The sequence below is a fragment of the Thermobia domestica genome, chromosome 8 (assembly GCF_964235325.1).
Source record: "Thermobia domestica chromosome 8, izTheDome1.hap1.1, whole genome shotgun sequence".
NCBI lineage: Eukaryota > Metazoa > Arthropoda > Insecta > Zygentoma > Lepismatidae > Thermobia > Thermobia domestica.
In genome coordinates this window covers 165502995-165527457 of record NC_137461.1, presented here as the reverse complement: position 1 = coordinate 165527457, position 24463 = coordinate 165502995, and the positions used below count along the sequence as shown (strand labels likewise).

The window sequence follows — 24463 nt, the reverse complement described above, 5'->3', positions numbered from 1 at the left end:
ATTAATAGTGTGAAAACTTGATGTAGTAAATTACACGAATTATGGAACAGTCTATCTATCTATCTATCTATCTATCTATATATATATATATATATATAGAGAGAGAGAGAGACTGAGACTTGATTGTGTGTCCTCGTCAGCCATTTTGAGTCTTACGGCGGAGTTTACTTTAGTTTCTTATCAGTATCCAAAATCCGTTATTCCTAACATATTTTTCCTCCCCAAATAGATGTTCCCATTCTTCCCCAACTCTTATTTCCCATTCTATAAGTCGGTTTGAACGATATATAACCTAACTGTATTGTTCGTTCTCCTATCTCTTTTTCGTCCTTTTCGTGTTCAAGTAATAACAATACTAATCGTCACAATACTTCCTCCACGCCAACTTTTTTCCTCCACCAACCATAAATAAACCCTCATATTGCGTTTGGTGACATCTTCCACTATCCACTGTGTGTCGGTATCGGACAACATCTGTACATGAGGATAGAGAAAGAAGTATAACATCTCTAGACATCCTTTACCTCTTATTTCTTTCCTTCCAGTCTGATAAGACTTCAGCGATTTTAAAATTTTGTTCTATGTTTCTTGTTTTTTTTTTGTATACAATTAGTTTATAATTATTTTTCTACAGTTTAAAATGTTCGATTAATGGCGAGAAATGCATGTGCCTCCTCGTATGAATCAAAAGTAAAAAGTTATTAGAGCACAATTCGGTTTGTCGTATTGTAGGATATGAAAGTTGTTTAAAAAAAATACAAAAAAGAACTCACTGGAAAAGCAGTATTCTGAAATACAACGTACTGTTGACAATTACCAATATGCTATTGCCTGTAATGTTATGTCTCACATTGGCATGGTAAAATGTAATATTAAAATCAGGATCAATGAACACTTTAGAAACGCTGGAAGAACAACGCATGGCAATATTTCAGGTCTTTCTAAACATAAGTCACAAATAATTGTTTATCTAACGCGAATCAGAATTCTATATTCTTCCAAAAAAATAAAAATAATAATAATAACAATTAAACGGGTTGAATTTGTTACTGACAGACTTTCTTTTATTACTCTTAAGGGACGGTGGTGTGATATTATTGTTTTAAATGTACATGCCCCAACTGAAGATAAGAATGATGATATAAAAGACAGTTTTTACGAAGAAGTGAAACGGATATTTGACCAACTCCCGCGATACCATATGAAAGTTCTATTAAGGGATTTCAATGCGAAGGTAGGACGTGAGGATATTTTCAAACCGATTATAGGGAATGAAAGTCTGCGTAAGGAAAGTAATGACAACGGTGTTAGACTCGTGAATTTTGCAACATCCAAAAACCTAATCGTGAAGAGTACAAAATTCCCACATCGCGACGTTCATAAATACACTTGGACATCACCAGACGGAAAAAACACTTAATCAAATTGATCACGTTTTAGTAGATAGAAGAAGGCAATCTAGCATAATTGATGTCCGGTCGTTTAGAGGGGCTGAATGTGACACTGATCACTACCTGGTAGCAGCGATAATACAAGAGAGATTATCATTGAATAAAGGTAATATTCAATGTTCGAAAACGGAGAGATTCGATTTAAAGAAATTAGAAGAGAGCCAGGTAAGAGAGGAATACCAGATTGAAGTTTCGAATAGATTCTCGGCTTTAAAAGATTCGGAGTGCACTGGATACCTGGATTGAAATTAGAGCTAGCATTAAAATTTCAGCAAAAGAAAGATTGGGACACGCGGAAATACGTAGGAACAAACCATGGTTCGACCAGGAATGCATTAAACTAGCAGAGGAGAGAAAACAGGCAAAATTACGCTGGCTACAAAATCCGAATGAAATAACTACACAAAATTTCGCAGATATCAGGCGGGAAACTTCCAAAACTTCTAGAACAAAGGAACGCGATTTTTTAAAAGCTAAAATTAAGGAATTTGAAGATGATAGTAAAAGTAAAAACATCCGGGACATGTATAAGGGGATCAGTGAATTTAAGAAAGGCTATCAACCTCGTGCTTATATATTAAAGAAATCTGACGGTACAGTTCTCACTGATACGGATAGTATCTTAAATAGATGGAAAGATTTTGACGATTTGCTTAACACACAACCAAAAACTAGTGTGCGTGGAGGAAAGGAGATACACACCGCAGAACCGTATATTCCAGAACCCAACCTAATAGAAGTAGAAACCGCTATAAAGAAATTAAAGGAACACAAATCCCCGGGTGTAGATGAAATTCCGGCTGAGTTAATTTTGGCTGGAGGCGAAAAATTGTGGAACAAGATACACAAACTCATTCTCCTTATCTGGAACAAGGAAAAATTGCCACAAGAGTGGAAAGAATCAATCATTGTTCCAATTCATAAGAAAGGCGGCGAAACTGACTAATAATTATCGAGACATTTCTCTTCTGTCAACATCCTACAAAATCCTTTCAAATATTGTTAGCAAGATTGACCCCATACGCAGATGAATTTATTGGAGATTATCAGTGCGGATTTAGACGAAATCGATCAATTATCGACCAAATATTTATCATTCGCCAAATACTCAAAACAAAAGTGGGAATACAATACCCCGGTACATCAACTATTTATTGACTTTAGAAAGGCGTACGACTCGGTTAGGAGAGAAACATTATACAACGTTCTTACAGAACTTGGAATACCGAGAAAGCTAATTAGATTAATTAAGATATATTTAAATGAATCCCAAAGTAAAGTCCGGGTAGGAAAATTTTGGTCCACGAGCTTTCACGTCGAAAATAGCCTGAAACAAGGAGATGCGTTGTCGCCATCATTATTTAACTTTGTTCTGGAATACGCTATAAGGAAAATCAAAGATAGCAACCAGGGCCTAGAGTTGAACGGTATTCACCAGGTTATGGCATATGCTGATGAAATAAATTTAATAGGGGATGATAGAACAATAGAAAAAAATGCAGAGATCTTATTAAACGCTTGCAGAGACATGGGTTTAGAAGTAAATGCAGAGAAAACTAAATACATGGAAGTGCGTCGGGACCGTAATACAGCAAATTATAGTTGCGTTAAAATATTAAATAATACTTTTGATAAAGTGGATAGTTTCAAATATTTAGGATCAATATTAACAGACGAAAATCATATTCACGAAGAAATTAAATGTCGACTAAAAGCAGGGAATTCGTGTTACTATTCGGTTCAAAATCTCTTGTTGTCGCGAATTCTGTCGAGGAATTTGAAGCTTAAAATATACAAATCTATAATCATGTCTGTTGTTCTGTATGGTTGCGAAACATGGTCGCTTACTCTGCGGGAAGAACATAGACTAAAACTATGTGAGAACAAGATCCTAGAACGAATATTCGGAACTAAGAGGAACGGGAATGGGGAATATCGGATACTTCATAATGAGGAACTACATAATTTATATGGTTTACTCAACATTGTTAGGATCGTCAAATCTAGGAGGCTTAGGTGGACGGGTCATGTAGCTAGAATGGAAGAAAGTAGAAACGCCTTCAAAGTCTTGAATGGAAGACCAATCGGAAAACGACCATTAGGAAGACCTAGGCGTAGATGGGAGGACAATATTAAGATGGATCTCGCAGAGATTGGAATACAAAGTAGAAACTGGATGCAGTTAGCTAAGGATAGAAGTCAGTGGAGAGCTTTTGTGAACGCGGCATTGAATCTCCGTTTTCCATATGCCATAGAGTTAGTTAGTTAAAATGTTACATGTGCGTTATTTACTCTCAAACGATCTATCTTACTTCATATTGAATGTTGTCGGTTTTCAGCTGAAATATTAAAGAAACTACAGGTTCTCATAGGCAGAGGATGAAGTGAGATAAGATTTTTTTTTTAAACACAAACAATTTGCTGAGCAAAACAATATATTCACATTAAAAACTGTATATATATATATATATATATATATATATATATATATATATATATATATATACGCGCGTATGTAGTTTTTTAATGTGAATATATTGATTTGCTCAGCAAATTGTTTGTGTTTAATTAAATACAAAGCAAAACTTCTACTTATGAAAAAGATTTTTTAACTATATTTTTATGTTCTCAAAGAATTTTATATTGGAATTAGCAATGTGGCCCTTCAGTCCATGTGCCTTACAGGCAAGAGAGTGTAATGACAGTTTTGCTTGCTGGATTATGCACTCCGAGAGAAGTGAGGTCATAGGAAGGTGGAAAGAGTATGTTGAGGACTTATATGATAGTAGGGATAGACCGTCTAGCCTAAACGTTGAAGTAGAAAATTGAGTAGGCTAGGATGATAAGGGGTTTAGGATTCTGCGGGATAAGTGAAAAGGCTATATCGAGATTCGGAATGGAAAAGCAACCGGGATAGATAATATACTAATCGAATTCATTAAAAATATGTGAGATAAGGACAAGAAAGAATTATTCCAACTCTGCAATGAAATATATGAAACAGAAGAGTGACAGAAAGACTTCTTGAAGGCGATCATGATACCAATGGCTAAGAAATCGAACCCAAAGAGATGTAACGATTATAGAACTATCAGTCTCATATCTCATGCAGCTAAAATGCTGCTCCGAATACTGAGCAGAAGGTTGTATGGAAGAACAAACGAAAAAGTTGAGGAGGAGGAACAGTTTGGGTTCAGGAAAGATAAGGCCACAAGAGATGCGATTGGATTGCGAGTGATTGGTGAAAGGTTTATAGAAAAAGGAGATGTGTGTTGTATTTATTGATCTAGAAAAGGCTTTTGACCACATGAATTGGTAATAATTGTTGGGAGTTCTAAAGAAGATTGGGTTGGAACTGACAGAGGAAAGTGCATTTGGAAGGGAGCTCGACAAGGATGCTGTCTCTCGCCAACATTATTTAATATCTATTTAGAAAAGATAGTGAAAAAGAGCCTACATGATGAAGACTGTTTTTCGGAAGTGTTAGAATGATTAGATATATAAGATTCGCAGACGATATGGCGCTCGTTGCAGAATTTAAAAAGAAAATGAGTAGGATGTTAGAAAACTTGAGGAAGAGCTATGAAGAATATAGGATGACAATAAATGTTAGAAAGACAAAGGCCATGGTGAGTGGAACGAAGCGGTCTGTGTCAAATACAAAAGTGGGAGGCTAGAAAATAGAACAAGTGAATAGTTTTCTATATCTGAGTAATATTCTTAGTAATGACATGAAGTGCGAACGTGAAATAAAAAAAAAAGGATAGGAATGGCGAAAGAAGCCTTTAGGAGGAAGAAAAGTATGTTTTGTGGGACCTTGAGTAAAGAGATGAGAAAAAGACATAAAATACTTCGTGTGAAGTGTTGTACTGTACGGGGCGGAAACATGGACTTAACGTAAAAGTGATGAAAAACGACTGGAAGCCTTCGAAATGTGGGTGTGGAGATGAATGGAAAGAATTAGTTGGGTCGAGCGGAAATCGAATGAGAGGGTATTAGAAATGGGGAGAAAAGAACACTTTTAGATACTGTTGAAAAGAGGAAGAGAAATTTGTTGGGAAATTGCCTGAAAAGAAATTGTATCATGAGGGATGTGATAAGAGGGTATGGTGGTAGGAAAGAGAGGACGAAGGAGGCTACAATTAATGGACGATATGAAAACAGAGTGATCATACGCTACGATGAAGAGGTTAACGGAAAACCGTAGAGCATGGAAGCTTCTCAGCCGCGGCGAGTGACCTGCCAATAAGGGTAGAATACATGTGAGGATGAAGTGTCACCAGATTCAGATTCTAGGTGACTCAAATTCTCCGTATTTTTGGATCGTGTTCTGTATAACCTCAATGTTGCATTGAATATGAAGCAAAATTAATCAGTCAATATAAGCAATATGTCTATTATGGTTCCGTACTTTCAGCGCTACTAGTGATCGGTGCCTAGACGAAATAGTCTGAATCTTATTTTGTGTAGCTTGGATGTATCTTTGCGCCAAATACGTTATGTAAAGATACGTATGAAAATAATAATATCGTGAGTTGGAAATGGTCAGGCAGCGACCGCAGTGCAAATCTGTTAGCGCAAACTCTGTATTATATGAGGTCAGTAGAATGGCTGTGTCCAATAACTGAGCACAATGTGATAGTGTAAAATTGGCAACCTCTCGGATTTCCAAAGAGGCAAATTGTTGATGCTACGTTATGTGATGCTAGTGTGACGAAAGTGGCAAGTACGTTGGATGTATCGCGAAGGACAGTTTCCAAGGTGGTGACGGTCGACAAAACTCACAGCAAAACCACGTCGGTGAACAGGAACTGGGATGGGAAGAAAACTCTCAGTGACAGGTCCCGCCAAGCATTAAATCGGATATTCACTCAGAACTATCATGCAACTATCACTGCCAGCGTCTATTATCAGTCCACCGCGAGTTACGGGGTCGGGTTGCAGGGCCGAAACCGGTGATATGGAATCATCGCACTTGAGCATGACACAAATAGTGCCGCGAACATGCAACGTGGACCACTGATTACCGGGGCGTATGATATGGTCGAATAAGTCATCATTAACTTTATTTCAAACCACAAGCCATGTTTGTGTGACGGACGGTCAAGGATGTGTATGACCTGCAATGCCTCAGCCCAACCGTAAGACACGGCGGCGGCTCTGTGATACTGTGGGAACAATATCCAGGTTTTCGATAGGTCCTTCGCCAACGCTTACCAATCGCTTCACTCTGTGATTATGTCACCATTTTAGGTGACCTGTACTTCCTCGCAGGATAAAGTTGAAAACCGTCCCTTACTCATTCAATCCCGAATATGAACATTATTGAACATCTGTGGTCCATTTTGGAGACAAGAATCCGTAGCAGATATTCCCTTCCATTTCTTCTAACGCAACTAAGTAATGCGCTGCACGTGGAGTGATGTAACATTCTACTTGCTACCATTCATGACCTCTATGACTCCATTCCACGTTGCATCAGAGCTGTTCTGAGAACGAGAGATAGTCCAACGCCGTATTAATCTGGTAGTTACACTTTTTTCAGATTTTTATATTGTTGTACCGTCTGTGTGTGTAAGAGCAGTTAAATACAATATTGACGTTATCTTGGATCTAGCTAATTTGTCAAGTTGCAATACTGCAGAAATAATTCAAAGGATGAATGAAAGTGCAGCAACTGCAGAAACCATTCTAATAGCAAATAAAGCATACGGGGAGAGAGTACTAATGCGAGTACAATTTTTCAATTTTTCCGTTCATATGCATGATTTCGTGAGAATCGGGAAAATGTGAAGGACAAGGTCCGGGGGAAAAAATCGTTCTTAGAAGGCATTGTTAAGAGCATTGGTAAAAGGAATTTTCCTCCAGAAAACATAAGAATAACTGATAGCCCACAAAGCATTTGAGAGGTGTATCGAGAAATTTGATAACTCTACCACTTGCATACACCTAATGCACTTTTTTCAAAATATTTATTAATCGTAGTAGTTATTAACAATTTAAACATGGAAAGTTATTACAAAGATAAATCCCACCCCAAACAATCAAAGATACATTTAAAAGGGAGATTTAAGCAGGTAGTTAGAAGATGTGATTTTTCACATTAACTTACAACTTCAATCATCTTTATCCAACAATCTGGGTTTTGTAAGTTATCAACTTTTTCAACCAATACCCCTGATTTGTGGACCTACTCTACAGACTAATTCAACGTGTGAGATCTAAGGAAGAACAATCCAATGTTTTCTGTTGCACAATAATGCATCTAGCGTTGAATCAATCGTCATGCAGTGATTTCTTGCGCAAAAGCTATGTGCGGTTGTCAATCTCCCTTTTTGTTCTACAAACAAGGCTGGCGACTACTCCCATTTTGCAAATATGAAAACACATCTCGTGGGACAGCATTTAACATCCATTTCCAAAATTGAGTGTGTTTCATTAAGTAATATTAGACATGTTGGTTATATATTTATTTATTGTATGGCAATATGCATTAAATGATTTTAATAGGGGTTTAATCAACATTCATAAATCCAATTGCCAGTATGTTAAATTATAAATATATAATTTGTTTTATAACATAAAAGGAGTTAACCGAAGTTGTTCATTCTACAATAGATTTTTTTAATAATAAAAAATAATCATGTACATCAGTAAGAAACAGGGTTGTGTACCCAAACGTAATTTCTAGTAAATCTTTAAAGGTTATTTTTTTGGTAAAAATGTCAAAAAAGCCAGCATCTTCCAGACCTCGGTTACGAAATATGTGTCAAATGGCCAGACGAGAATGCGTTAATAATTAGTCGTTTAACGTGGACATATTATCCGTAATAATTGGTTTTCTCATAGACGTTATTAATGTTAGGTACAACTGTTACACATTTCAGGTTATAAGTAAACTAATATAGTATTTTATATTAAAGGAGAAGATACAATCGTTAACACCTGCGAAATCTGACGATCCAAGTGAGCATGAGAGTCAGGCCGTCTCACCTCCCAGCAGTGACAAAGAATATTTTGAGCCAGATCCCAGTATTCCATTGGAAGAAATGGCACCCTTAAGTGCTGCAAAGGATGAAGAAGAAGCTCCAGCGGCAGGAGTAGGTCTCATTATTGGCAGTGAACTAGTTAATCCAGATCCCGTAAGTTCATAATGTTTCCTCATGCATTACATGGTAAAGGGAATAAAGTGGACAGCGATAATACTAATAACAGGGCTCATAGCGAGTCACTTTTTTTTTTTTTTTTTAACTAAAAGTTACTTTGTTTCAAGTTGGCCACTAAAAGTTACTTTAAAATATATATATATATATACTTTATATATGTCACTATATGTCACTAAAAGTTACATTTTTTGGGAGGTAAAGTGACTTTTTCGTGTGATTTATGTTCTGCATTGTCAGCTTTCTAAGAAAAATATTATAAAAATAAGTGGAAAAGGACAGAAACTTGTTACTCATTACTCTTCTGAAAGCTTCAGTACTTGCCACATGTGAAATAGTCAGCTTTATTCTCACTTCAGCTTTTATTCTTTCTAAAGCACAGTGGATGGTTGGTGGATCCTTAAGCTCTCAAGGTGGGGTTGAGAACCCTTCTGTGTCTATTCTCTCTTGTATCATAATAGTCTTTTAGTTTTCTCTCGTAATAGTTAACGCTCCGCTCAACGTTATGTGCTTGTGTGGTTCATCATGTTCGTCTTGTGTTGTGCTTCTTGTATGTTCTTCTTAAAGAGTAGCTGATGAATTTGAATATTTCATGGCTTTGAGAATTCTGAATGCTAAGTTAAATATAATGTCTGGGATGAAGAAATTCGGAAATAGGCCAGAACTGGTTCCACTTAGAAGCTTCTTACATCTGCTAAGTCTGCTTACCGTAACTACAAAGCATACTTAGAAAACCTAAGAAAGGAGGAAGCTCAAAAAGAAGAAGTAAAGATGAAACAAAACAACAAACAGAGAGGTGATGGAGAAATTGGCAAAGGAAAAAAGGGGCATGATGAGATTTTGGTCACTTTTTCGTGTGCTTTTGGTCACTTCTTAACTATTTACAAGAGACTAGACCACTATGAGCCCTGTAATAATAATAAAGTGACGTTGTTGCCAACTTAATACAAGATCTTGTTTAACGTTCTTGTAGTATACTTTAACCCTTTATGTAGATGAAGTAATTATAGACGATTGACTTGTTTTAGACATTTGTATTGTAAAACTAGACAAGATAATTTATATCCTAGATATTAGAGAAAAAAATTGGAATATGAAAGTTTCGGACTTGTTTACTTTTTATTTTATTTTATTTATTTTTTTAGTGGGCTTATTACATTATTAAGATGTGTTTTATATTGGAGGAAATTTGAATTTAAGAAGATTGTAAGATTATTAAAGCAGATATTAGTAAAGCAAATTGCAAGTTGCGAATAAAAAGAAAACAATCCTTGATTCCTCCGTCCCGGATGACTAGCAGATTCTTAGCACATTTATGACGTAGATCTAATGAGCAGTGTTGAACCTGCAACGCTTATATCTACTTTGCACATGGTTAATTTTGGTTAAGAAGTTCATAGTTTCTCTAATTGGCATTAGTATCAGTATGATGCGTGTATAGTCAGTCCTCCTAAAATAGATGGCTGCTCCAATATGTTACCTGAAATTACAGTATGAATATTTGTAAAATTAACGAAGGCGTGTGAAAAATAGAACGGGAAGGAACCTGTGACAAAATACTAACATTTAATATTTCACTAGAGCATCATAGTAAGTTACGTCTACTTCAATGATGCGCTTTTGAAATAATGCCCGTCGCCATTCCTCTCGCCATCATTTAATATCTAGTAGAGATAGTGAAGAAGAGTCTCCATAATGAAGACGGCATTTCGATAGGAAGTAGAATGATTAGGAGTATACGGTTTGCAAATGATATGGAACTGTGGTGGAATCAGAAAAGAAACTCAGTAAGATGTTAGAAAACTTGAGAAAGAAGTGAAAAATATGGAATGAAAACGATTGTTAGAAAGACAAAAATCATGCTAATTGGAGCGAAGCGGTCGATGTCAAAGATAGAAATAGAAGGGAAGAAAATAGAAAAGGGGCCTATTTCTCAAAGCTACTGGTCTTGTAATATGATTTTTACAAGTTGTAAAATATCATGAAGCAGAAACACTAGAATAATAGTAAAAGTCATTTCTAAATACGAATACTCATACCTCTAATTTATCATGATTCTATGGTATATGCAGTTGTAAAATGTTTGATTTAGAGAAGTTTCACACTATTATTACAAGACAAGTAGTTTTGAAAGATAGGTCAAGGGACACAATATAAACACACCACAGCGTTCGAACGGAGCCACATGGCAGCTTCTCGTGTCGCGAAATTAGAAATTGATCTGCATACATAACATGATATATATATATATATATATATATATATATATATATATATATATATATATTAGGGGGTCCTTATTTATATGGGGAAAAATAAATTTAGGAATTTCTCTGGACTCACCCCCCTAAAATGGTTCCATATGGAACCAAATTAAGCCAGGAGAAAAATTAGATCCATTGAATAATTTTAAATGGTGCCCCAAACGACCTAAAATTTTGAATGCGTTTACAATACATAGTATATGGGGAAAAGCTGGAATAAACTCTCGTAATTTAGAAACGGCTCAAGGGAATGAAAAGATATCTTGGATAATGGAACTAGAGGAAGAGACCAACCTAATCTTCTATATGTTATCATGGCGGCCGTCTTGAAGTCCGCCATCTTAAATTCAGGTCAACATTTTTAAATAGGAAGAGGGTCATGTGACATATCTTTTTGAGGTAGCATTTCACCAGATACACAAATCTGGTGTTAAATTTCAAGTTACCTATATTCATGTAAGAGTTATTACGTATGAAAAACAAAATGCTTCATGTAATGTTATTTTATTGCAGTTATGGAACACAGATATGTAAGAATTTTGGAAGTCTTTTACATAAACTGAAACAAACTGCTTGTTTCTCTTTGAACTACAAATAAGTTTTTTTCCATCAAGATGATTCATAGATCATTATGAGGAAAAAGAAAAATTATAACTTGGAAGAAATTGAAATATCCCTTATTTATGTAGTATCTTTTTGGTAAGTTATGAATCTTATTTGCTACATAGTTCACTTTGTCGCATATAGAAGAAGATTGTCATGGGGCCTTTATTATCTGCAAAGAAACTGTTTGTGCTCCTCATTTTTCGTAAGAACGTTGTTGTAATCTATTAGTTACGCTCCCCTTTCTGCACACCATTTGTTACGTGGCTGAATTAAACTATTGTCTTTCCTTAAAAATAGTCATTGTTATTTGGTCATGAAGTCGGATCACAGTCAAGAAACCCTTTGGGTATTTTAAATCTCTAGAGAAAAATTTGTTTGCTGTAACAAAATCACTGATTTCTCTTTTCACAAGAATTTTTATGGCATCATCTCTTGCGTCAAGCCTCTTTGCTGCTTCACAGTTTCCCCTTATAGTTTTAATTCTTTCAACATTTTTTGCTTTTCGATTATGGTAACTCCATTATCAAAAAAACCCAATGCTACGTGTTCCTCCGTCAAGTACCAGAGCCGGCGTGAAAATTTAGAAAGAGCTACTTCAGATAATTCAGCATCTGTTTGTCTTTAACTGTACAAATCTTTCAAAAATTGTAGATCTTGTAATGGTGAACGGGATGTTTGATCACATTTAAGCCAACTGTGAACATATAGTCTGATCAGAAAGTGCATACTCTCCGAAGACCCGTTTCTATTTGCTTCGTTAAACGAAACTGTTGGCGAAAGAGAAATATTTTAAATAGTAGCTTGCTTTTCCCATCCACCTTATATGGTGAATCGCTCCAGGCAAACGAAAGAAAACTCCTCAAGGAGGTATGCCACCCAAGAATATGATGGTCAGTTCTAAAAATTCCCTGTAGTCTTCTCTGCAGTGTCCTGCTTCTACAAGCTTGATAGCAAAATTCAACACTTCATTTCTTACATCGGAAATATTGTTTGTTACATCATCATCATCAATTCCTGGAATAAAGTTAGTGCAATCTATTCTAGACCACTCGTTCTGAAAAACACTTCAATAGGAGAAGTCTGATCCAGATGCAAACGAAACACAACAGTTATCAAATACACATTTTAAAACTACAGTAATTCACAAATGTGGTGTCTACAAGGAAGGTATAGAAGGTTATTTTGGAGCTACTGCTCTAGCAGAATGCAAGCACCGTTGACAAGATCCATGTTGCAAGGAGTAGTGTCACAATAAACTGCCTGCACGAACTTTACCAAGTTCCATTCTTTAAGCGAATGTACTATAGTAGAATCAATATGTTCTTCTCTTGATGACGACAAAATGGGAACACCAATTAACCTCTCATGACCATCTTCTGTAATAATTATTGATAACCTGCCGGCAGTCTCTCTGCCAGTCAAATTCAGCAGTAGTTTTCCGTTCCAATGCACAACTAACGCACTTGATGCACTCTAAAATTGTTTCTTGTAGTTCTGTGCAACTTCACTACAGGTTTTCTCTCAGCATCGGTGAATGGAAGATCCATTTATTGCTAGTTCCTCTACATTATGGCCTAATGCCTCTGCTGTCGCTGTCAGAATATGTATTGCTGCTTTATGAATGATCTTTTATCGATTAAGAGCAACACCAGTCTTTGAGTAATAAAATTAGTTTTTACCCCTTTTACATCTCTTGGACGGTCCGGGCACACACACATTCGTATGTACATTTTCTCTAACATTTTCAATTGGGTTTTTCTCTTCTTGCTCCATGTCTTTTGGCGTATAAAGTTCAAACAAATTATTTTCAGAAGTGCATTTTCTTTCGCGTTCCTCTTTCGTTTGAAGCCGTGCATATCCCTTTCGTTCTTTTCACGCCAAACTCATGTCTTCACTTTTAGTCGTGTAAGAATTATTAATCTGAAAAGGAGAAATCTTTTCGCAGGTAATAATTCTTACACGACTAAAGCTATCTTTAAAATAGTGCCAGATATGTGCTTCTAGTAGAACGATACCTCAAAACGATATGTCACATGACCCTCTTTCTATTTAAAAATTTTGATCTGAATCCAAGATGGCGGATTTCAAGATGGCCGCAATGACAGTACTATACAAAATTAGGTATGTTTCTTCCTCTATTTCCATTATCCAGGGTATCTTCGCATTACCTTTAGCCGTTTCTAAATTACATGAGTTTATTCCAGATTTTTCCCATATACTATGTACTGTAATCGGATTCAAAATTTTAGGTCGTTTGGCGCACCATTTAATATTATTCAATGAAGGTAATTTTTCTCCTGGCTTAATTTGATCCCATATTTAACCATTTTAGGGGGTGAGACCAGCCCGATCTGAAAATTGATATTTATGGACCACCCTAATATATAGTCATCATTTCTCCACATTAATTCCAATATCTTCCCTTCTTTCCTTTTATCGAGGGATTATTCGGTATCGGTATTTTATCCTGTTTCAAGAAGAATATACGTATTACGAAGAATTATTTTATCCAAACTATCGATCGCTGCGCCTCGGCTCGGCTATTGGAGAAACGAATACATAGTCTAGTTTATATTAATAGCAGTCAGTTGTCTTCTGTTTTGCTTGGTAACCATCATATGTTTAAAATGGCTACTCCGCAGCAGAAATCATTTTGTGTTCTCGAGTTTGCGAAGTGCAATTCCGTGATTACAGTGCAAAGACGTTTCAGGTTAAGGTACCAAATTGATCCTCCAAATGGGTGGAACATTCGCAGATGATATCGATAGTTTGTAGATACAGGATGTGTATGTAAAGGAAAGAGTCCTGGCCGCCCTCGTGTTCCTGAAGAAAATGTTGCACGAATTCAAACTGCTTTCCAACGTAGTCTTTCAAAATCAACTCGTCGTGCCAGTCAGGAGTTACAAGTGCCAACAACAATTTTACTTGTTTTGAGATGGCTGGTTATGAAGCCGTACAAGTTACAGCTGTTACAAGCTCTGCGTCCTCATGGAGGACATATTGAACATCTGTAATTTGAACTTGAGAGGTTCGTAAATATGTGTGTAAAATTTCATATTCGTATGTCTTAAAGTTTAATACAGTAAAACCTGTCAACTTTGCCATCTGCTTATCTTGGCCTGGTTCGTCTTGAACCTGCATTTTCCCATAAGACATTCGTTACTTACTACTCTGTAAGTTGGCCACCTGTCTATCTTGGAAGTTGGCGCATTGCAGCAATGTTTATCCTATGTTGATAATGATAAATTTACCTGTGTATCTTGGCCACGCGAATACGTTTTGTTATTTTTCTTAACTCTTTCGTATTCCCGTATGAGAGCCAAATGTTCTGTATTTGTTACTGAAAACAGAGAAGCATAGATTCCCATGATTTGTTCTTGGAGGTCAATGGGCAGAATACTACCCTGACAGAGGGGTGATGATGGAAGATGAAAATAAGAAAAAAGCACGTACAGGAATTCAGGAAATGGTTGTACGTATTTGTTTACCCTGTCTGTTTTGGTAAAACCATTAGCTATATGTGCTCCTTTCATCAGTGGGGAGCTTTACTAATTCCGAAAAATTCTCAAGGTTAAAGCTAACCATCTCGATTGTCATTTATTGGCACGTGACTGCTTGTCGAAAGGTAGCGGAGGTTTTGAGATATGAATTCCCTTAAAATTTTCTCAAAACGTCTTTCGCTCGAAGGGAAACACTAGTAGCTCATTAAGAAGAGATAGTTGCTATAAAATTAGAATGTTCATATGTGTAAAAAAAAGAATAAAAGATATACGTCTACAATGAACCACAATGAATAGATTTGTTATTAAAAATCTGATTTGCTACTTTTGGAGAGGTATCTACAGAAAATATTTGCCACTGCCGAAAAAATCATATAAACTGCATATAAATTATTGAATTTATAATTTTGCTTTTCTTGTTTTCAATCTGAATAACTCAGTTTGCTACAATACCAATTTCAATAAATTACGTACATATGTTTCGATTTTATAGTTGTTTGTGTGATTGTGTTTTCCATCCGAATAATTCAGTGTACCAGACTAGTTTTCAGGAAGAAAATGTCTCATATATTAAATATACTGTAGTACTTTTTTCTAGTACTGTATATTGTTATAATTATTCAATATACATTATTTAAAAGTAGATGTCGTGTATTGCTTATTAAAATTTTACAATCAAATAATACTAGAAATTTTATTCTAAAAGTACACCAATCACACTTATTTTCTCTAAGTTGGACACCTGTCTAAGTTGGCTACTTTTCAATGGAACGGATGGTGGCCTTTATAGACAGGTTTCACTGTAAATATATGTATGCATTCGAAATATGTATATTCTTTTTGACACAAGGTGTATATATATCTATATCTATATATATAGATATACGTCTACAATTTGGAAATTTAAAGTTTTTCTATGTATTAGTGGTTCACAGAAAAAAAATTGTGCCATGTAATATTTGCTATCGCGTGAATGCGTATTGGGTTATTTGTCTTCCCGTGGAGTTAAGAAAGCTATAGGAATTGCGTTTTAATTGCAATTCAAAGTATTAAGAAAGCTATAGGAATTGCGTTTTAATTGCAATTCAAAGTAATTAATATTGCAATTGCGTATTTCTTTGAATATCGTAGCATATGATAGTTGTATTCACTGTCTTCCATTTTCTAAGAGTAATAATGTACATTTAATGTAATGCGTGGAATTAAAAATATAAGTTGTTCATTAATCCCCAGTTCCAATATAACTTCTACAAAGCACCCCTCATTATTCATTACTATGATTAATATTATCCTTCCTATTTATTTCTTTTGCAAATTTGTTACTGAATAATCTGATCACACAATTTTTCAAACAGAAATTTAAGATGCTCATGAGCAAGGAATCAGATTTCTTGTTACACTTTCGTTGTTTAAGAGTAAAAAGGGGTAGTACCTACTTGCGTTTCTCTTGTCAATTTTCTTAATAAAATATGAAATATGGTATTTTAACTGAAAAAGATAGTATCGTATTAGTTATACAATCTTTTGTTAAACAAAGTAGTATCGTATTAGTTATACAATCTTTTGTCAAACAAAGTATTAGAAACAACCAAGAAAACTAACATTGATATAGAAATATTCAGATCATGTCTTGCCCTCTTCCCCCAGTTTTAATGTCCAATCGCCGCCACGGTATATACGTATAATTTCATATAGACTCTGGAACTATTATTTAAATAATTAATACTTTTCTGACCAAAGTATACAACTTCATAACATTAAATTATTATTGTTGTATAATTTTAATTGTTTCATTTTATAATTTTTAATTTTTAATAATATAACAATATGCTCTTTTACGTCATATCTTTCTTGGTACGTTGCCGCCTGGGAGGGAACTGGAGGAAATATTTCTTCTCTAATAGAGTAAAGCAGGGCAAAAGGCCGCACTTAATGTTCAGCATGCTATTGCTGCTATACCAAAAACAATATTGAGATGATCCATAATTATTATGTTTTTCTCGAAAGCCATGTGAAATGAATCTTTTTATAAAGCATATATAAATATGATAAATTAATATATTGTTATGTTTTATGTGAAACTATTTATTCAGTTGCTGGTAATAGTTGATTAAATATTTTAAACAAAAAATGAAAAAAAAAAAGAAATATCTTAAATCAACAATAAGATACAAATTAAATATTTCAATTTTATTCTTATACTGAAATTGAAATAAATATAAAAATATACATAACAATATGTATTGTGATAATTTAATAACATATTTCTGCCATTTAACGTCTGATGAACATAGCTTTAAGTTACTGAAACTGTTACGACTTATTTTAATTTTCATAAATAAGTATTTATACTCTGGTCAGAAAATTATAAATTTTATCTCTCTCTCTGTCTCCTCCCCCCCTCTCTCTCTATAAATAGATAAATAGATAGATAGATATTTCTCCGTTATATATATATATGTTTTAGATTATATACCTAGGTATATTACTTATTTTCCGTTCAGCTATTTTAGTAATTTCTATGTGGTTGAATTTAATTTTTTACATTTCCCACAAAATATTACCATCAATTTTATTTATCGGTGACCCAAAATTGTCAATCCTATAATGGGAAGTATACATTCCCATATAGAGGACTCTCTTAGATTTTTAGTTGTATTTCAAGAATATAGAATATGTTTGAATCCTGCGCTTAAAATGAATCTTTCTCAAGTAGTCAATTTTATCGGTGACAGAACCAGATCATAAATAAATACTCTGTGTATGGTTCAGTGGTACGCAAAGGGGATTTTATGGGCTTTAACCCCCCATTCAACAAGATATTGTAGGATAATAAATATTTACCACAATAATTACTATATTAAGATTGTGCTCAAACTATATGATATTGGGTGCTTTAAACCCCCTTTATTAAATTCTGTATACGCCGCTGGCTCCATGGACAATAGGTTGAAGTTAGTTAAGAAACCGAGCCGTATTTTTAGTAGTTCTTACCAGATTTGTCTTGAGAATTGGGTTTCGTACGTTTGCCTTGCCGCATATGGAAGAAGTGATTCACTGTTAAAGCACAAAATCTCAAACAGAAAAACTAATATGACTAAATCATTGGACAAAATTAAGGTGACGCGCATGTTGATTAATCAGTAGTCAGTTTATTAACATCAATCCGACGAGGAATCCCTTATAGTGTCTAATCTTAATTTATCTAAAGTTACTATATAAGTATATTCTTTTAAATATTATATGCACTTACTTTACAGAATGCTTTGGATGAAATGGAAAAGAAAAAGGAGCGTATAATGCTGCTTTCACTACAAAGGAGACAACAGCAAGAAGAGATGAAGCAACAAAAAGAGCAGGAAGCACAAAGGAGAAAAGAGCTCGAGAAATTAAAGGAAGAGGAGAAGCAGCGGAAAAAGGAAGAAGAGAAATTAAGAAGACAACAAATTTTAGAACAATACAAATTGAAAAAGGCGATGGAAGAGGCTGAAAGGGAGGCAAGTTATTATTTTTTCTTCTTTTACTTTTTCGTCGGATGGTGAGAGAAATGTGTAATTAAAATTGTACTAGGTTGTCAATATTTTTTAAATATTAATAAAGAAATTTCTTTGGTTTGTTAGTGTCTTTCTTACATTTCGAATAGCATAGTAATAATTGCTATCGTATTCTAATCTTATATATAATCAGGAAAAATTCAGACCCACCGTAATTGCATGCTTAATTAGAGTTAAACGGCCTGTACAACAACGAATCACGTGAAACAGAACCAATTTGTTAAGTGGGATCCGAACCCAACAAGAAGGAATTCTTTTTTCAAAGATAAATTTCCGTCGGGGTTTTCTGTTCGAATAGCGATGATTTCGGTTCAGCATTCTGAGATAGTTGCGGGGCTACTTGAATTAAGAGGCATTTAACTTCAGTATTGAAAGTAGACGTATAGAAGTATACTATTTATTTAAAGTATATACACACTTCAAATTCAAGAGAGTGATAATTGCTTGATAAAATGACGCCTCTGCTATTGTACTATTCTTAAAAGCACGGAAGAAATTAATAATCTATGTAATTATAAAACATGAATGTTAAACGTTTGATTTTAGCAATACTTTTGTCCTACTTGATTGGAAGCCATGTATGGTAGAAACAAAAGAGGAAACATTGTATTTTGTCATTGCATGTTATGACGTGGCATCACGAGAAACTGTTCCACCTATTTTTATCCATATTAACGAAGATTGTTCGAATTTAGTTGCTTGGTTTCATGTGTAGGTGTCACTAAGTAGTGTGAATACGAAACCCCAATAGTTATTTTCAGTTGGTAACTTCCTGTTGTAGCTTTTTAAAAGTACTAAAGAGGTTTGAGGAAAGCCTTCGGGTTTCATCCTAAACAGAGATTAGGTGAAGGGAAAATTCCAACTTACACCTCCTCGCAGGAGAAAGCGGGCAACGTCTTTGGTGGCTAAAGTAAGTGGGGACCGACCGACTTCCGGGATAAGAAGTCAACCTCTATATCAAGTGGCAATGGCCTTCTCGGAGGGCGGATGGGCGGGTAGAGGCCAGTGCACCATCTTGTCCTTAGAAGGGGAAACTGTCCTAAAAGGCGGATGGACCACAAGATGGTCAACGGTATGGAGATGTGGAAAGGAAATGGAATACTACCACCCCATCTTTTTCCCAGAAGGGACGAAGGAGGAGAATAAATAAATGTGATGTTTCTTCCTGAAGTAAAACATTCCGGAGGTAAAATAGTCCTCCGTTCGGATCTCCAGGTGGGAACTAATCCGAGAAGAATCATCAAAGTAAAAAAACAATAACTTATATTTCAGCGTGAGTACCTGGAACGTACGAACTCTACGACGTGCAGGCAAACTTTAAAATTTAAAAATGGAAATGGACAAATGTAAAATGGACATAGCGGGCTTGAGTGAAGTGAGATGGCCAGGAAGAAAGGAAATAGTGTCGGGAAATAACAAAATATTCTATTCGGGTGTTGGTAAGGCCGAGAATGGTGTCGCGATAGCAATGAAGAACGAAGTAGCAAGAAGTGTAACCAAGTGGAATGCTGCAGTGACTGCTTGATGTTTGTGAAACTAGGTGCAAAACACAATCTGTGAATATTGTGATGATATAAATGTATATGCCAACAACAGACAATGACAATGAAGTAGAAGTAATATATGATGAGATCAGTGATATTGCATCAGGAAGGAAGAGATAAAGTCAATACCATACTAATGGCAGCCTTCAGCAGCGTAGTAGGAGAAGCTGCAAATAAGATAGTGGGACCATTTGGACTAGGTAAAAGAAATGAACAGGGCCAAATGCTTATCGATTTCTGCGGACGACATGGTGGTGGTGGTGGTGGTGATGAACACGTGGAAAAGTTCAGGAGATAAGAAACGCTACCAAATGGATTACATTCTTGTGAGCAACGTTTCAGGAATAATATACGAGACGTGAAGGCACAACCGGGAGCGGACATTGATTCAGATCACAATCTCCTAGTGAAAAGTCGATCAAGGAAAAATAGGAGGAGAAATCGAAAATGGAACTTAGAGCGACTAAGAAATATCGACAGTGATGTGAAAGAAAAGATCAATGAAAATTTTTGTGCAATGGAGGATATGGTCGGCAATGTAGAAAATAGTTGGGGAAAAGTTAAACAGATACTACTAGACACACTCCACAATAACATTGGCAGGATGGAAAGAGTACCGAGAAAACCATGGATAACTGAAGCGATGCTTAAGAAGATGGAGGAACGCAGAGGGACAAAAAACACGAACATCAAGGAATACAGAAGACTGAGTAATGAATTGAGAAGAGAAAGGGACAAAATCAAAGAAAAGTACATGGAACAGATATGTGAAGAAATAATGGAACTTCGCGCGGCAGATATGATCTGAAGTATCAGAGAGCACAAGAATTAGGAGGGAAAGCTAACAAAAGTATACGAACGTTCGGAATCGAAGATCAACAAGGTCATGTGGTCACTGACCATGAAGAAATCTTTAGGATTTGGGAGGAATACATAAAAGATAAGTAGTACAAGCAATCAAAGTCATGCGAAGGAGAAAGGCCACTGGAGACGACGACATACCAGTAGATTTACTCAAGGGATTAGGAGACAACGCAATGAAAGTACTGACGTCACTTATTAATAAGATTTACCTGGGAGGAGAATGGCCAAACGATTTTCTTGATGTTACAATGATTGCATTGCCCCTCCCCCCCCCCAAAAAAAAAGAAAAGAAATGCAGTGCGCACAGAACCATTAGCCTTATTTCCCACACTGAAAAGATTATTTGCACGCATACTAAACAGGCTACTGGAAAGTAAGATAGAGGAAATGTTAGAAGAAGATAAATTTGAATTCCGGCAAAGAAAAGGCACCAGAGATGCTATTGGGTTGATGAGAATTATACCAGAACGAGTTCTGGATGTAAAGGAAGAGTTGTGCTTGTTCTTTATCAATTGGCAAAAAGCTTTCCACCGGGTCAATTGGACGAAACTTTTGAAATTACTTAAAGAAATCCGAGTCAACTGGAGAGACCGACGACTCTTTCGAAACTTGTATTTAGGACAACGAGTGAAGTTGCGCTTGAATGAAGAAAATTGGAAGAGGAGTCAGACGAGGATGTAGTTTGTCGCCCCATTATTCAACACTTACAATGAATGTTTAATGAAGGAAGCATTAATGAGAAGTAAGGATTTCAAGATTGAAGGCAGATCATTAACAACATCAGGTATGGAGATGATATGGTTATTATGGCTAGAACCGAAGAAGGACTACAGGATATGATTGACAAAAATAGTTGACACTGGTACACTATATGGAATGGAAATCAACATCGAAAAGTTGAAAGTCCTGAGAATATCCCGAGAAAACACGCCCTTACAGGTTCGAGTAGAATAAACAGAACTTTAAGAGGTCAATAATTTCAAGTATCTGGGCAGTATCTGACAAGAGACACCTAGTGCACCAAAGAGATCAAGTCAAGAAATGACATAGCCAAAAAAACATTCAACAAGAAAAGATCACTCTTAACTAGCAGGCTCAATATTAGACAGGAAAAAGCTGGTCAAGTGCTGTATCTGAAACATTGGACTGTATGATCCAGGGACTTGGACATTACGGAAGTTAGAAAAAAAAATATTTAGAGATCTTTTAAATGCATGTTGGAGAAAGATGGAGAAGATAAAATGAACAGAGACAGCAACAAACGAATTTGTTGTAAAACTGATAGGAGAGAAGAAGACACTTCTAGTCAGCATCTTCATAGAAAAGCCAATTGTATTGGACACATTTTGCGAAGAAATTGTCTTCTTCATACCACCTTAGAAGGAAAGGTGGAAGGAAAGCGAGGAATAGGATGAACACAACTAATCGATGATTTGAGAAACAGAAGAAAATATTGGGAGTTAAAAGAAGAAATTGAAGATCGTAAAACGTGAAAGAAACATTTCCAGGCCTAAATCTAAAATTGAAGAAGAATTAAAAGTCATTAGTCCCAGGACTTGCCAAATGGCAGAATACTTAATGATTATAACTTCTTGTTAAATGATAATAATGGATGAAGAGAAGTTGTTAAAGAATGTCGCACAGAGATTATTGCATTAAGCTACTAAAATATAAAATTGGGCAACATATAGGACAAGAACTAGGACTGCCATATAAAGAACACTATTATCATATTAATAAGATTTTTTAAATACTTGTATATCAAAGCACAAAATATATACTATACGTATGATTCATAGACACGAATTTTTAGTCTAAAGAAAAAAGCTTTCTGGTTCGGGGACATGGTGACTGAGTAGTGAAGTCCTCATCTCTAGTGCGTGGAGTTCCTGGTTCAAGACCAGGTCGCTGCAATGAGCTCTGTTGTGAAGAAAACATCGTGTGCGTGGGTTTTGTCAAGACTTTTCCCGTTTTCTCCACTTTCTTTATTCCACCATTTCATCTAATATGAACATTACCGTCTCCCCTAGCGTAGAAGCACAATCGTGGAACGTGAAACTAAAAAATAAAAATAAATAAATAAAAGATAAAATAAAAAGCTTTCAGGCTCATTAAATAGTTTCAAATAGTGACAGTTTAGTATGTTTTAAATTCACATACTATATTGACATATTACAGTACATAAGTAACTTTGACATATTGTCACCTCATAATTCAACTATCTTTCAGAATATTTTTCTTTGAGGGTGTGCGAGAATTGCATTGGGACACTTCGTGATTTTGATATTACGCAATGTAATTTATGTAATCTGGGAAAGCAATTCATCCTGAGTGTGCTTGGAAAAGCCACTGTTTGTAATAATTAAAAAAGAAAAAATAACTTTCTTCTATATGTAATATCCCTAGAAATGTACTTGAAAGCGCACGAAGACAGCCTAACCATCACTTCTGAGGGTTTTTATTATTATTATTTTCATCAATATGTACAAAGTTTGAAAAGAAACAATAAAATACAACAAAATAAGCAAACAACAGTTGTATTTATGATATTTAAATATAATTGCTTCTGTGTTGTTAATCCGTCTTGGCATGATTGTCACTAAAGGAAGCAAAGAAGAAAAGTTGATAGTTGATGGTTGTTTTACAGTTTTTTTTACTCGAAATTAACAAATATATCATTTTCCTACTTCCATCTTAGAGCTAGCTACGTATATATAAATTTTAGAAGAATTGTTTATCTTCATGATTACAAGTGTTTTCGCTGGAATTCATGAAGTGAAAATGAAAAGTTTCAGCTTTACGTCCCATGGTTTTCCATGTAGGCTAAAGGAGATGGTGATGATGAGAATGAATGGAATCGTGAAATGAACAAAATGAGAGGAAATAGAAGACACTCACGTAGAGTAAACTGAAACGAAATAGCTTTTCTTTTTGGATTACATTTACCAAATTTGTTCCTACCTCCGTTCATAAGAACTTTAATCAGTCGTATGCGGTTGTTAACTTTCTTAATTCGCAATTGAAGGGTATTTCGTTCAAATCCCATGGCCAATTACATTGATTGAGATATTTCCAGAGTTTTCTTAAGTTACACTAAGACAGTGTAGGAATTATATTTTTAAGTATAGGCCCTAGAAGACCTTCCTTAACTTACTTTCAAATTATTGTTGTAGGTAAGTGCTAATAATTCCACTGTAAATTAGTATCGTAGGCTATATTTGAAAGTTAATTAATAGGCCTAACAATGATAAGAAGATGCTATAGTGTGCGTGTAGCACGTTGTTTCAAGTTCGATTCCCTGTGGAAAAAGGCAAACCATTTTCAGTGTTTAAACAATATTTAGCTGGCTAGTACTTAATACAGAAAACCAGGTGGTGTTGGCAGTACATAGCCTATTACTGTGTTAATATGAAAAATTATATCAATTAGAGAAAAAACGTGTTATACATCGTAAGGACAGTTGGGGATCTTCTTGAATGAAAGAAATCGAGAAAACTGAATCAGCGTAGAAGAATTG

At 35.3% G+C, this 24463-nt stretch overlaps 1 protein-coding gene across 1 annotated transcript in view; it reads left to right on the top strand.

The window, feature by feature from the left end:
- The window catches only part of Patronin (calmodulin-regulated spectrin-associated protein patronin), a gene marked incomplete in the record, with an annotated part of 438489 nt that overhangs the window by 319733 nt on the left and 94293 nt on the right, over positions 1 to 24463 (top strand). The window contains 2 exon segments of the mRNA XM_081769233.1: positions 8375 to 8593; positions 18245 to 18481. Coding sequence (XP_081625359.1) covers positions 8375 to 8593; positions 18245 to 18481 — 456 coding nt within the window.